Source organism: Mastigoproctus giganteus, chromosome 10 (assembly GCF_048544385.1).
Source record: "Mastigoproctus giganteus isolate SK-2022 chromosome 10, ASM4854438v1, whole genome shotgun sequence".
NCBI classification, from domain to species: domain Eukaryota; kingdom Metazoa; phylum Arthropoda; class Arachnida; order Uropygi; family Thelyphonidae; genus Mastigoproctus; species Mastigoproctus giganteus.
This window is the reverse complement of record NC_143584.1, coordinates 160878400-160894739: the sequence shown is the minus strand read 5'-3', so window position 1 is coordinate 160894739 and position 16340 is coordinate 160878400. Positions and strand designations below refer to the sequence as shown.

At 34.9% G+C, this 16340-nt stretch overlaps 1 protein-coding gene across 12 annotated transcripts in view; it reads left to right on the top strand.

Moving 5' to 3' along the window:
• LOC150079426 (histone deacetylase 4-like) overlaps positions 1 to 16340 on the top strand; it is a 352480-nt gene that overhangs the window by 119649 nt on the left and 216491 nt on the right. For all 12 annotated transcript variants that reach the window (XM_090383436.1, XM_090383431.1, XM_090383432.1 and 9 more), the window contains one exon: positions 13858 to 14050. In XM_090383436.1, coding sequence (XP_090239562.1) covers positions 13858 to 14050 — 193 coding nt within the window. The remainder of the gene's footprint in view (positions 1 to 13857; positions 14051 to 16340) is intronic.

Below are 16340 nucleotides of genomic sequence, written 5' to 3'. Positions count from 1 at the left end.
CTAAAAAGCAAAACCCCAATTTAGGATTCTGAAACAGGTGTGGTTATTAGTTGTTTTTTTTTTTTAAGTAAAATATTACTTTACGAGCGATGGGTAATATTTTATCTGATATTAATCTCTGATGAGGACAGTGTGGTAAAACTGGATTCCGAGAATGAGTGGCATTGAAACAAGCAACTTAAAAAGTATTATTATTTTTATTTTGCTTTACCACCTTGTGGTCATCAAGTCAAGGCTGAAAACCTTGTTTACCTATCTACTATAAAATATATCAAAACAAAAAATGATTGATTATAATATTATACTGCATAAATAAAACGATTTTTCCTAGAAGTTTCATTTCTTATTGATCGTTATCGATAAGAAAAGCCTTCTGGGTAAAGAAATGGAGGAAGAGACCAATCAAGTGGAGTTTAAACTTGCGTGAAATTTTCCTTTAGAATCTTTTGTCTGCTTTAGGGTATACAGCAATTTTGACCGCTGATGTAATTATCAAGAAATTATCCAGAAATTAAAATTTATCTTAACAAACAAACAAAAAAAAAATCAAGCATTTCAATAAGATAAGAAAAATATTAGGTGAACTCAATTTTTAAAACTCAAAATTAGTCGAATATTAAGGAATTCGTTTCAAGGACATTACAACGTCTGAAATTCGAGACGACAGCCTTCCGTGTTTATTCTCCCATCCATCTTGTTTTTGCCTTTTGGCAACATCAAAAAGAGATAGCCACAAAGTTATCTAAACGTTGTGTTGTTTATGTAACTTGTATAACTCTTAGTCCCCTTAATTTTCTGTAATTTCTGTGTTACAGTGTGTATATATCGGCTCGCTTATCCCTTATTTACAATCATAACTGTTTTTGTAATATAGTTGATGTCCGATACAAGCCAAGCTTTCTGGGGACGTGATTTTCATCCAGCTATAATAGACAAGCTTAACGCTTTTCCAATGTAATAGTATTTAAAATACTCCTACCCGTTTCGCATGTAAATAACTTTCACATACGCTACAAAAATGAAGCAATGCATAGATCTTTATCTTTCTTTTGAGACTAACCCAGTGAGACATTTTAATATTCATAGACCTGCGCATGTTTTTTTATTCCAGTGTGAAGGAATAAATCTGATATCAAGGTGTTTTTTCCTAAAGGTTGGTTTTCCGCTGTGGTCTGCGTTTTATTATCTGGTTATAATTGCAATGACGACCAAAAAATTACAGAATTAATTTTTTATGATGTAATGGTAACGAGATAGATGACTTAACTGATGGTGTATTCGAATCGGCAATGTCATGGCCAATTTTTATTGAATGGAGCTGCAAGTAGACTTTTTTTTCTCGTCTCCAGATGGCCTGGTGAGGTGGGTAGGTAAAACCCTAAACACGAGAGGTATTAGAACCTATAGTACTTAGTACCGTGCACGAGTGAAGGTTGAGACAATGAAAGAAGATACTTATTGACATTAGACTTGAATTTCTGTAGATTGTAATTTTCAGGAAATACGTATGAAGGGAGGTGTTCCAGAAAACGAATTTGAAAGATGTTGACTGGTTGCGGCACGTGTTCGAACTGCCTTAGTAGAGAGAGCGGGAATTATAGAAGCCAATTCAGAAGAACAGTGCTCCTAGAAGTATCTATAGAAAAGTCAAGCAGCAGAAACAGTACGTCTATGAGACAGAGAGTGGAGAAACTCCGTTAGAGACGAGTCATTAAGGTAATTCGGGTAAGAATGCGAAGAAAAGTAGCAAAGAAGTCTTTGCTCATGTTAACACTAGAAGAAGAGGAACGAAACATATTGGTCTACTGGGCATGAATGACAAAATCATTGATGATCCTGTTTAGGTTGCTGACACACTGCATAAATAATATTTGGCATCTACATTCAGATGTAAAGAAGTTTTTAGTGATATGAATTCTAGGAGTACCTAATTCTAATTGAGAATTAAATAATATTGTGGTAACTGAGAGGAAGTTGGAAGAGAATTTGTTGAAGCTAAAAGTAAGTGAAGTACTGTACTTCAGAGAGACTGATTCTTTAAAATTATGTTAAAAGAAGTAGCAAGAGGTAAGAAACCTTTGGGCATAATTATGAGAGCAGCCTTATATTCACGCAGAGTGCCTACAGATTGGAGATGTGCAAATCTCAAGTAGGAGATCTAAATGCCGATGTTATTCTTACTCTTTCTCGAATGACGCACACAAGGAGACGTAAATTTAAATTGAAAAAGAGTAGCTGCAGGGTACAGGTGCGAAAATTTGGTTTCAGACAGAGAGTATTTGATTATAAAAACAAACTTACATCTGGTGTTGTGGAAGTGGGTATCTTGAATAAAAATAAGGAAGGATGAATTAGAGAAATGAATAGAGAGGATGGGTAGATAATGTGGGAATTTTTTTCCCTTTAACCGATGTTGTATAAGCTTTCTTCCTTGCATCATTTGCCACTGTACTACTATTACTACTCAAATGTGTTTCTTGGACGTTCTCATCTTTCATGTTATGACTTAAGCCTACTCTGAAACGTATGCACCACTATTAACTACGCGTATTACACAAAAATTATAACGAAGTCACTTTTACTGTTGCTCGAGGCTGTTTTGCAGCCGAGATATAGGTTGTGGAGTAGATGTAGAAAGCTGTTTGCGTGGTAACAGGGCACACGCTGAGGTGATTATGTTATCTTTACAGGTCATGCTTTCGTAAGACAGACAAGCCTGTGTACATGGGGTGATTCCAATAACGTCTTCTTGCTTTAGTTGCAGTCAGTGACACTCTTAGTGCATCTGATAACCTGTTTTGACCTTTTAATACACCGCCTGGCCAAATATAAGCAATCATTGCTGATTAAATTAATTAAAACTTAACTATTAAATTAATCAATACTTGGATGAAAGCGAATTAGTTTCTGTGATAAGTGCAGCGTTTGTAAATGTAACCATTGTTTAAAATATTATTTATTTGTAAGGGATCAGCCCAGAAATATTTTAGTTACATCTCTCTAGATGCTCATAAAATTTCTCTGATGGTTTCTATCAGATAGTGTTTTGCGTTAAGTTTTAATTAGTTTATCTGGTAATGAATTTAATTAGTTTATCTGGTAATGCCAGCTTCACTTGAAATTGGCAAAAAGGTCACAACAGATTATCAGATGCACCAAGGATGTCAGTGACTGCAAATAAAGAAGTTATCAGAATCACCCCATGCACACAGGCTTGTCTATCTTAAAGTTGCAAGTGCCAGTCGGTAACGACCTACCATTTGCAGTTTTGCTATCGGATTTGAGCCAGCTTTGATGTAAAAGTATTACCAGTGGGCTGTTTTACGTGTTCAATGACAGCTGCTGTTCCCTCACCCCTTTGCGGAAATGAGATTGATGGAAATTCTTGATTATGATATTTGAATTTTGGCATCAGCAGATAACATTTCTCATCATAATTCTGATAAGTGAGATTTAAGAGTACATCACCATAATTTTGATTAAGACATCGCCATTTTCAGGTCCTCATCTAGCTATATATATATTGAACTCAATTTTCTTCCTTGTGGCAAGTCTCTTTGCATAATTATATTCTATAAAAATCGTTGTCAAAGAAAAAAGATATTGGTAGGACACTTAAATGATTTCTAGACAAATAAACATAGCTATAGTCAAGAACAGAATGTTTGAACATACGAGAGCTCATTTAATATTTTGGATTTTTTTTTATTGATTCTGTGATATATGAATTTCTTCTTCTTCAATTTAATCTTCATGGTTGAAGTTTTAAATAAAACAATAAAATAAAATAATTTCTGCTTTCAAAACAGTGTTTATTTTATTGTTTTGAAATAAAATAAACACTGTTTTGAAAGCAGAAATTATTTTATGATTACTGCTGGAATCATGAAACTTAAGTGAATAGATTACGACCTTGGGATGAATAACAGGTTCCTACAAGATAATGATAGACTGTTGGGCAATCCAGCGATTGTGATCTTACGTATAATTAAAAAATCATTTATCTAAATTTTCTTTTTTTTATATCAGGAAGCAGTGCAAATTTCTTTTGAAATAAAAATGGAGGTTTTCCTTGTCATCACTGTTTCTCATTTCATTTCTTAAAAACAATCGACAAGCACATGGAGCCATAAATCTTTACTAACAATTTTTCTTAAATGTGTTGCGTGCTGTTGTCACTGATTTGTAATTTCTTTCTTATGGGTGTTTGCATATGAGTGAAGCGCCTATTGTCTTCAATGTCTCTTCGTATGGAACAGCTCGACTCCCACTTGATGGACTTCCATTGAATTTTATATTTAACTCTTTTAGAAAGAGTTGTCGACAGCCGCTCTAAATTTAATTAAAATCGGACGAACAGAAATCCGGGAATTATTATAATTCCTTTTTTTTTCCGTACATATCATATGTTATTCATATACTGTAACTAAAACTGTGTGCTGATTGGAGAAATGAGTTACCACTATGGCGGATTTTCAGAAAAGTTCTTGGTTTAAGAACTGTGAATAGGAAACCATTACTTCTATAGAATGCTTGTTTTTTTCATCATGGTTTAAGAACTGTGAATAGGAAACCATTACTTCTATAGAATGCTTGTTGTTTTTTTCATCAGTTTCCCAAATATATAAATAGTTATAATGAATTATAATTATTTTTTAACGTTCAGTATGCGTCATATTGCAATTTTTATTAAAATCTAGGAAGAAATAAATAATGGTCTTGGGCAGGACACATTGCTCGAAGACATGATGACAGATGGACTAAGAGAATAACAGAATGGTACCCAAGAGGAGCTAGAAGAAAACCTGGAAGACAACGACGGAGATGGATAGATGAAATTCATGAGTTTGTGGGTAGTAAATGGATGGCCATTGCACAAAACAGAAGGAACTGGAAAGTTACTGGAGAGGCCTTCATCCTGCAGTGGATTGAAAATGGCTGATGATTACGAAAATATTGACCGCATACTACTCTGAGGTGCTTGTTGCCAGTAGCAGTCTCAGAATTTCCTGAAGAGGTGATTAAAGCAATGTTTCCGGAATTCATTGAGTTTTAATCATCGTGTAGCAGTAAAAATCCACATTATTTTTATGGTTCCCTGACAATTTTCCGTGTGGGTATTTTTCATACGAAAATTGCGCACAGAAAAAAACCCTACTGTCATAAAAGCTCACATGAAAAATACCCACACGGATAAATAATGCTCACATTTGTTTTTTGTAAACTAAAAATAATTATTTCATATTTCAAAACGCAACAAAATGTTGAATTTATATATATTTTTTCTACTTCTATATGATGTATTTTAATATAGCTTTTGATATAAAACTTTTGATTTTAATATAAAGTAGAATATTTGGATGTAAATGTTTGAAAGAGAAATTACAGGAAATAAAATGCTCTGGTTTTATTGCAACTAAAGCCTTTTATTTTATTTATAAAAATAAATTATTTTTTCTATGTCTTACAAAGTGAACAGTCAACATTCTTTGGTTTTTTATCAACAAACAACTAATTCAAACATATTTCAGCGATTTATTTATTTGTCAAGGATTTGAATAGAATTTTCATTACTGTAAGTTAGCCAATCTCTGCAAGTATTTCAGTTTGTCTTCTACCTGCTCATATTCCTGCACAAAAGTGGCAACCAAGTCATGCAGGCATCATATCTTCTCTTTTTCGCCTATAGACGACCTACCCGTGCATTAGCCAATGTCAATCTGTGGCAAGCCAGGTCCCTCTTCAGTCCATTAAACAAAAACCACACGCTGAGATGACTGCAGTGGAATAGGGAATTAAGTGCATTGTGAAATCCCTCATAGCAGTTTGTAGTTTTAAGCGACCGTTCAAGAGCTGCATCATGATGATTCCATATTCTTATTGGAAACTGGAGATCTCTATTTTCTGCACCCTCAATCATCATTCAATTATCAAGACAAAATATGGCAACATAGTACAACAACCAACCGAACATTGTCATGATTCCTGTCTTCAAAAAGCAGAGGCCAACGTTGCCAGAAGCAAAATGAGGCAATACATGAGAGTAGTTAGTTCTGCTCCTCGCAATGTGATGGGGAATGTGTTGCCAGAGTTGAGTAACGATGTACTGGCCCATATGCCCAAACAATCATCCCTTGCGAGAAATCTTCTCAATCACAGAAAATACGGTCATTTGTCTAATCCAACAAGAATAAATTTTGACATTCCTGAGAAGTACTGTTAACTGATACTTCACGATTGAGGTGTGGATGATCCAGACAGACTTCTGGTTTTAGGTGATAAATAACTCTTGGTTGAATTGAATAAAGATACAATTTACGGAGATGACACCTTTTGATAAGGTTCCAGACATGTTTTACCAACTGTATATGTGGCATGCCAAGATAGGTAACTCATATTCGCCATGTATTTTGTTACAGAAAAAGAACTTGGATACTTATAATAGAATGTTTGAAATCATGACGCTGTTGGTTCCAAATCTGTTGCCTCAAAAGTTTTAGTGGATTTTAAGAAGGTTTGCATGAATGCAGTGAGGATTGCCTTTCCACGCGCTGAGGTCAAAGGGTGCTATTTCCATCTGTGTCAGAGTCTCATCAGGAAACTCAGCAATGTTGGCTTGAAGACTGAATTTGAAACTGATATAAATATAAAACTCAAGCTGAAGTCTCTTGCTGCATTAACCTTTGTCCCAGTCCATGATATGAGGAGTATCTTTCAGCTTGCCGCCACATTTCCAGACGAAGATAGCTATAATGAAGCGGTCATGTACTTCCTTTTCCACGTTCATTGAGGGCGCAGCAGGTAGAGATTGCACTTTCCAATAAGAATATGGAACCATCATGATGTGCTCTTGAACGGTCGCTTAAAACTACAAACTGCTGTGAGAGATTCCACAATGCACTTAATTCCCTATTCCACTGCGGTCATCTCAGCTTGTGGTTTTTGTTTAATGGACTGAAGAAGGACCTGGCTTGCCACAGATTGACATTGGCTAATGCACGGGTAGGTCATCTATAGGCGAAAAAGAGAAGATATGATGCACTGAATGACTTGGTTGCCACTTGTGTAGGAATATGAGCAGGTAGAAGACAAACTGAAATACTTGCAGAGATTGGCTAACTTACAGTAATGAAAATTCTATTCAAATCCTTGACAAATAAATAAATCACTGAAATATGTTTGAGTTAGTTGTTTGTTGATAAAAAACCAAAGAGTGTTGACTGTTCACTTTGTAAGACAGAGAAAATATAATTTATTTTTATAAATAAAATAAAAGGCTTTAGTTGCAATAAAACCAGAGAATTTTATTTCCTGTAATTTCCCTAACAAACATTTACATACAAATATTCTATTTTATATTAAAATCAAATGTTCTATATCAAAGTTATATTAAAATACATCGTACAGCAGTAGGAAAAAAATATATAAATTCAACATTTGGTTGTGTTTTGAAATATGAAAGAATTTGTTTTTTGTAAACTAAAAATAATGTGAAAATTTTTCGTGTGAGCAATTTTCCGTGTGGGTATTTTTATTGTGAGTATTTATGACAGTGGGGTTTTTTCTGTGCGGAATTTTCGTGTGGGCTTTTTTAATGTGTCTTTATCTGGTCACCTATTTTCATAATGAGAAGGAGCTGTAATCTCTTTAGCCCTTATCTGGGACTCTCACTGGGCGTGGTTATTTGTTTATTTTATTAAACCACAGAAGATTCTTGAAATACGTGTTACATTTCAGGTTTTATTAAAATCCAAAATTCCAAAGAGAAAATAATTGAAAATATGAGAAAACACGTAATATTTTAAACTTTTTATATTGATTTTATTGGAAATAAACTCTCCATGTATAGTAACAGATTTCTCCCATTTATGGATCAGTTGTTTAATACCTTGATCATAGAATTCCACACTTTTTGCCCGAAACCACGATTCCACTTCATTAGTGACTTCCTGAAACGAATCAAACAGGAGTCCACGCAATGGTTTCTTCATTGTGCACTCAGCATTCGTCATTTGTCAGCAACCGATCAAAAATGTTCTCAACATTCGCATAATACAAATTCAACAGCTGGCGAGAACATTGCATTCGACTTTGCTTCTGCAAAGGCATCAGCAATCTTGGAACCTATCGCGCTGAGACCTTAGACATGTGCAGATAGTAATGTAAAATTCTGTGGGCAGACCTATAACTAATTCCCACTGCATTTGCGGTGAAATGAATTGTCACTCAGCACCAGATGCTCAACCTTTGCAACCGTCTCAGTTTGTGGATGTTGATGGCCTTCCTTCTCTTGGTTCGTCAAAGACACTTGTACGACCGCACTAGAACTCCTGTTTCCATTTTTTTTACAGTGTCATAAGATGGACAATTCTGTCCATACACAGCTTTCATTTCGTCTTCAATTTCCTGAGCTTTCTTGCCCTGCAAATGCAGGAACTTGATCACTGCTCGATACTCCACTTTGTCAACCATAGCGTCCTTCCTCAGATTCCGGGCTCCACCTCTGGTCTATGATCACCTAGGGGAATGAAATTTCGCATGTTAGTTATTGAATACGTAGACAACGTATATTTAAAACAGCATCTACTTACGGATGTTTTATCTAGGTCAGGGTATGAACTTTTTGATATCCCCTCGTAGTCTTTGTTAATAAATTAGTAATTAATTGCAAAAAGATAATTAATTATTAACTTCATTTCTATTAATCACAGAAAAAAACCCCTATTAATTTAATAAATAAAATTTCTTAAATGTAACGCGTTGCGTGATCACCTAACTTTTTTTTTATTTTTTATTTTTTGCTCCATGCTGTCCTTAAGTTTTTAAAATACTTTGTTCGTAAATTGGATATAATCTGTATTTCAGATAGTATTTTTAATCTAAAAAGCCTTCTAAATTCTTAATTTCAATCATACGTGTAAGTAAGCATTATCAGAATATTCTGTTGTTTAGAACTACTTGGCTATTTCATTATTATGTTTTAATTAGTTACTCGTGAATTAAATTCTGTATTTTGTATATACAGCTCCGGTGTCATTATATTTGTTTCAAATTGACCCTCAATGACAGTTCAATAAAATACAGAGGCCGTACTTATGACAACGATCTAAAACTGTAGAAGGCACAGCGTTTTCCCGTATACTTGGTGGTGATAATAGTTTTTCTAATCCTAATCTGATGCTGTATTCAATCTTAGTCTTATATTTTTTTTTTTATGAAAACCCCAAACACAAAAGGTATCAAAACCTATAGTACTTAGTACCGTGCATGGGTTGAAGAAGTATGGGGGAATATTCACTAGGAGAAATAGTTTAGTAAATCTTATTTATATTAGACACATAAGGAATTTGAATGTTGGATTTCTGATCGAAAAGGTCGGGTAAAAGAAAGATAAATGCATAATTAATGATGCTGTGATAAATGATTCTTAGAGATCATGTCCATTTGCAAGTCCCATCAATATCTGTGCGATATGTCCGACCTTAGCTGCTAAAATCGAAGATTTCTAATAGGTTTTGTAATGTCGTCAATATTTTCTTTGTGTGATAAGGAATAAGAAATGGCAGGGTCTTTTTCTTGGTCATATTATAAAATGCGTCACATATCCTCGCAGTAACACAGTGAATATAATTATAGTCCTTTCTACCTGGAAAATGCCGGTTTTCGAATCACGTCAATGACGCCAGGAATTTTATGGGCTTTTTCCACAACATGACTGAGTTAGTTAGACTTAGGAGAGGGATGTGTGGCTCTTTTTCCTCCTGGAAACTTGAGTTTTTCATCCAGCGAAAAGGCGAATCAACCACAGAATGCACACAATTTACAGACACAGTATACTGAAACCTCATAGCTTTAGTTGCTTTGGTGTTGAACACACATAGGCGTGTCACATATTTGAAATGAGTGAATTTTCTAAAATGACACTTGCTTATTTGAACGACAATGAAGTAAAATTATTCAAATTCTTGTCAAGATTTATTAAACTATTCATTAATTTTTATGTTTTTAGTTTTCAATATTCATTTGTATCTTTCGGGATTTATTTTTTAAAAAATGGTTAATATATATGTATAATTTATCATCATTTAGTTTGTTTATAATGCTTATTTTTATTTGTTCTGAATTTTTTTTTTTTTATTATTTGTTTATTTGTCCGCATTTTTCAGAGTGTACAGCAGCGCTCTCTTTAACGTAATTTGAAATTTAATAAACTATAATTGTAACAAGGAATGTCGCATCTGTTTTTGATTTTATTTTTCAAGATTTTTTATCGTTGTTTTCACTTTAAGGCCCATAAAAATATATTTTATCTGTAGCCACATCTACATAGATTGTTGCTCAATGTAGTTATGCAGGGGGGAAAAATTAAATACGAATTGTCCGCTTTAAATATTTTACTGACTTATTTATAGGTGAGCTGTGTTTTAATCTTAATATACTTACCTCTTTTGTTCTTTACTTATAGATTAATTAATATCCTTAAAAATTTCAGAATGGTTTCTGTTTGATATTTATTATCTAAATGGTATTTAAATAGTAGAGCGTAAATTATATATTCACATATAATATGAATTCGAGTACTTGACAATGGAGTTGGTTTCGCACTTCAATAATTATCATAATAGCTTCTTTTGGCGTTCTTTTACATTATCATACGTACTGATTTACATAGAAATTTATATTTGTATATTTATACTTGTAAATTTAATAAATCAGTACCTTCTTCCTCTCTGACTTGCAACTCAAGTGATTACGTTTCAGAATTAATATCCTGTGACATCAGGACTCCCTAGAGTGATAATGAGACATGTCAGATTTATGCGTCCCATTACAGTGCGGAAGCCATTATGGTGTAGCGACGTGAGCACGACCTGAAGAAGGAAACTGAAAACTTATGTAGGGTTTTTTTTTTTTTTTTTTTCAGTGACAGATAAAAATATAAACGTCCATTAAGAATTTTTTTATTGGACTGACGAACCAAAGGAAATGTAGTATTTAACTTATATGGATGAAAATTTTTTATGTATTTCAGATTAGAATCAAAGCTCTGTTAATTATGAAAATATAAACGATTTTAGTAACATAAAGCGAACTGAAGCAGGGTAAAACTTATATTCGACAATTAACAATGGATTAGCATTAGAATTAGTAGATGCATATGATGCAAGAAAGCAAGCTTATGTAGCATCAGCCAAAAAAAAAAAAAAAAAAAATTAAAAACCATTTCACACATCCATTCCCTCTAAACTTTTGTCCAGTTCCTCCTTGAATTTATTTAAGCTTATCAACTTCCACAACGACAAATGGAAGTTTGTTGTTCCAGCAATCAATAACTCGCTGGCTAAAGGCAAATTTCCCCACATCTATTCTATAACTATCGTTCCCCAATTTGAATTTATGCCTCCTTGGTTCGTAATCTGAGAAACAGGAAGAATCCCATCAGAATTGAGCCTGCTCAACCCATTCAAGGCCTTATACACCTCAATCAGATCACCTCGCAGGTGCCTAGTCTCCAGAAGCTGAAATTTGTAGAACTTAAGCCTTTCCTGATGAGACCTTTGTTCCCCTCACCAATCTTGTTGCCCTTCTCTGTATCCGCTCAAGCAACTCTATATCCTTCCTAAAATGAGGCCTCCAGACCTGTACACATTACTCAAGGCGCGGCCTGACCATTGCCTTACACAAAGGGATAATCACCTCCTTTTCCCTAATACCAAAATTCCTATATATCATTGACAAGACCCCATGATCTGCTCTGATCAGAAAACTTAATATCTGACTTCACAATTACCCCCAGATCTCTTTAATTCTCCACTATCCTGAGTGTAACACCACACAGTTGGTATATTGCTCTGGAGTTTTTGCTACCCATATTCAGTACTTTGCATTTGTAAATGTTAAACTTCAGTTGCTACTTTTCAGCCCATCTGCCCATGTTTTCTAGATCCTGTTGCAGTAGCATACTGTCATTACTCTCATTAACAACCCTGCCAGCCTTTGTATCATCTGCAAACTTCAACATTAAGTTTGATATACCTTCATCAATATCATCAATAAATATACAAAACAACAATGGGCCCAACACCGATCCCTGGGGAACTCCACTAATAACATTAATCCACGAAGAGCAGCGTCCATTGATTACCATTCTGTCTTCTCCCACTCAACCACCCTTTTATATAAATAATAATAATTATTATATGTTATTATTATATAAAATTATTTAGGAAGGAATAATTTCTTATAGTGCATAATTTAATTTAAGTGGAAGCATATAAACAGAATGAATGATACAAAAGATTCGCCAGTTAGAACAGGGATGGCAGGACTTAACAACTAGAAAAAAGTTGAATCGCACAGTACAATTTATGAAAAGTTTATAAACAGTAAGTTCATTGTTTCAATTATAGTTTATTTCTGTATACGTTAGCCCTGCTCATGTAAAGTGTAACCTCAGTTAGCATATTTAAACTAGTGGTTCATTACTTGGTAAAGAATGGTATAAATACGAGGTGTGATCAAAACGTGTCTGGATTGTATTAAAATGTTGTGATACTCTTGAGACTTGATACAATTATCTCTCTTTCTTAGATCTCTTAAATATCATTAAATCTTCGCCCTTGGACTGTAGAAGTATGTTTTTTTTTATTTCGGCGACAATTTCTGGCCAACTGCAACATGTTCGTGTTCCCTCACCTTGCGTATTCTTTAGATCTAGCTCCCCATGATTTTTTTTCAAAGCTAAAAGTGAAATTTGCGTTCTTTCAGTGAAAGGACGAAGACTTCACTACATTTCTGAGTGTCACAAAAATCGCACGACCTACTGACAGGAGTCAAAAAAAAAAAAAAACCCAGGAACTCAGAAATGTTTCTAATAATCGCTGAACCCGCTGTATCAACTCTCAAGAGGACTACTTCGAATGTCACAATATAGAATACTCAGCAAGTGATAACATTTTTATGAAATCCAAAAACATCTTGATTACATTTCGTATAATGCTGAATATGCTTCTATCACACGCACACAATCTTACCAAAAGTTGTGGCACTTAGGACACATGTTTCCCTGACTGTAGTATCAAAAGTGATAGACATGTGTCCCATGACTTTTGTAGGATAGTGTACTATATATGCATGTTGAAAAAGCACGAAAAGTAACAGGAAGCTTTACCATAAAACTAAAACTAATTGTTGCACATCATAGAACGTTCTTTTGTAGCTTAAAAGTAACTCGAACTGTCATTGTATGATAAAAGCATGGAGTGTATTGCCTTGGGCTCGCTCAGGCTCTCACGAAGCCTACAGTTACATTTTGGATGTTTTGTAGAGACTGTTGTTGATAATTAGTTGTGTACTGTGATCAGCTGTTCTCAAAGCCTGTTGTTGATTATACAATAACAGCTTGGGGTTAACTTATTGGTACTGCTGACATGGACATCGTCTCTCTTGTGGTCGTATGCTTCCTATGCTGCAGCGACAAAATGGTAGGAAATACTCCCAGATGTCAGTGATCTTCACTTTTAAATTCGTAAACTGTGCCAGCCATTCCGTATGAAATTAAAATCGTTTTGAAAACTACCTCTGCCACAATCCAATTAAAAATGGCCCAAGGAACTCAGTAATCGTACAGTGTGAATTTTTAAATAGTACAATGATTGACATTTGGTTATTTTCCTGTTGCTTTCCGTGCATTTATCACAAAGAAGGTTCTAAAAGAAAGGTAGAGCTGCTAAAATCACTAACCTACAGCATGTTAGAATATAGCGTTGCCTCCCTTAATGCTCTAACCAGTCCACCGATCAAAACTTTGCTCTCTTCAATACATGTAACTTCAATAAACACCTCTTGCCAATCCAGAAACAATTCGAAGAACGCTTCTCACGTGCCCCAGCCACATACTTCCAGACGTCACAGGTCTCAGGTGACCATACTATGTTGCAGGAGTATCTGGAGCAGCAGAAGAAGATGGAGGAGGAGCAGAAACTAGAGAAGGAACGCAGGGATAAAGAGAGGCTGGAACAACTTAAGAAGAAAGAGAAACACGAACAAAGTAAGCAAAGCCAGTTTATTTGTTTTAATATAGTATTGTATTAATTACTGTTCGCTTGAATGATGGAAAAGGTTTTCCCTATGATTTCGTGGGCATCATTCATTCTTCACCCCCTTGGGAAGGGTGAAGAGTATATGATGCTCACTCTGACTGCCAATGTTCATAGTGCATGACTGATATATTAAGAGGATAAATCAAAAAGTAAAGGCAATTTAATTTTTATTAGATCAAGAAAAGAATTTTTTTTTCTTTTGAGGAAAAAATACCTTGGAAAAGGTTTTTCTTTTCTTGGCAAATCCTTGACGTATCAGTTCTACACACGAAATGCCTTTACTTTTTGATTTACCTTCGTATTTCCTAAAATTCTTCTAATAAGTAATATATAACAAAATTAGAAAGAATAATATTTTATCCTCATAAACACAACAGAACAGTTCGCGTGGAAAAAATATGCGGATGAGTACGGTAGTTAATAACTCCCAAGTACTGTGATTTAAAAAGTGGATGTCTGAGGTTTTATTGTACCTTTAGCAGTTGTGGAGACATGGTAAAACAACTTATTTCCTCTGTTATTGTACGGGTTGACTCAAATTTCATGCACCACAGGAAAAATAGCTTGCCTCACAATTTGATTTATTCACAATACTAAAGAAAATAACTCTTCAGAAGTTTGACGATTGGAATCTAAAGATGAAATGGGTAGCTATAGTCCGGACAGTTTAACTTCAGTGGTTGGGAAGGTCATGGAGTCTATGGCCAAGGGCATATTATGGAATCATGAGAGGTATAATATCCAAAATGGATCATAACCTGACTTTGTAAATGGGAAATCTTGGTTGAACAATCTAATAAACTACTACGACCACCACAGAGTTGAATCCAAAAAAAAACATTTTGACATTATACGAGTATACTTAGACTTTAGCAAAGTATTTCGTACAATTCCATACGAGGGTCTGTAGAGAGTCATGGCAAGATCCTAAGGTGTCCACAGAGGAGTTCGATTCAAGAAATTTGACATTTACGAGTATACGTAAACTGAAGTCTAAGTATACTCGTATCTTGAGGATTGAAGAATGGCTGAAGGACAGGAAGTAGATAATTGTTTAAGTATACTCGTATCTTGAAGATTGAGGAATGGCTGAAAGACTGGAGGCAGAAAGTTGCTATTAATAGGCATTATTCAGAGTGAGAAGGGTTATAAGCGGATCCATTAATGTTTTGTGCTAGAGTCACTCATGTTTCTGATCTTGAACGACATAGATGGGGAAAATAAGGAAAATAAGACTGACTTAATAATGTAAGTCAGTTTGATCTCCTTCAGAATGATTTGGAAAGGCTTCGTTGATGGTTGACGAAATTGTATTTTTTCTGTTTATATTCCGTATGATGGCATAGGAGTTTTTACAAGATAAAAAGAATGCAAGAGCTTCGCCGAATTTATCACGCAAGCTACAACCACGGTAAACTCAAATTCATGCACGTCTGCATCCAGACTTTCGACCTTGGCTGCGTCAGTACTTTTTAATGCTTGCAAATGTCAAGTTCTACATTTGGAAAATATCAACCAAGAATAACTTATACATTAAGCTCGGTAGAGTTGAAGGGGGGTGGGGGAATATTGGAAAGATAAAGATTTGTCCGTATCTTTGGTGTTAGGATACAATCAGGCATGAAGGTTTAATCAGGCATCAACGATTTAACGTTCTTCTAAGGAGACGAATGTTATAGTTCCATTATACAAGTCAACGGTGAGACCCCCATTTGGAATATTGTGTTCAGGTATGGAGAACGCAACTAACGAAACACTGAATTTCTTGAAAGCGTCCAGAGAGAGAGGGGCGACTCATGTGACAAGAATAGCAAAGGGGCGTCATATGAGGAGAGACTTCCAAGACGTGGGTCGACGTATGCTCACTAAACGTAAGTTTCCTGACATCTAGGAAGTTTACGATTAGCAAGCGTGTTGTTGACTGTACCTTCTTTCCAAGGGAAGAGTATAATAAGAGTGGATATTATTTGTATAGGCACTTTTTTTTTTGTTGGCTGATAAAGCAGAATCCTGATTTCCTTTCATCTGTTAGCCTAGACTAATACTAAGCATTCACTAATTTACATAACTGATGATGTAGAAACTCTCCGTGGCAATTTAGTTTGAACGACGCATCTCCGTCTGCCACTCTTTGAAGCTCTCTAGGATTCATTCCCGTCATTGACTGGAAGAATTTCTAATGTCCTCCTCAATCAAGGCTGAGTTAGCCGATCACACGCGAAGGGAGTATGGTTTCTC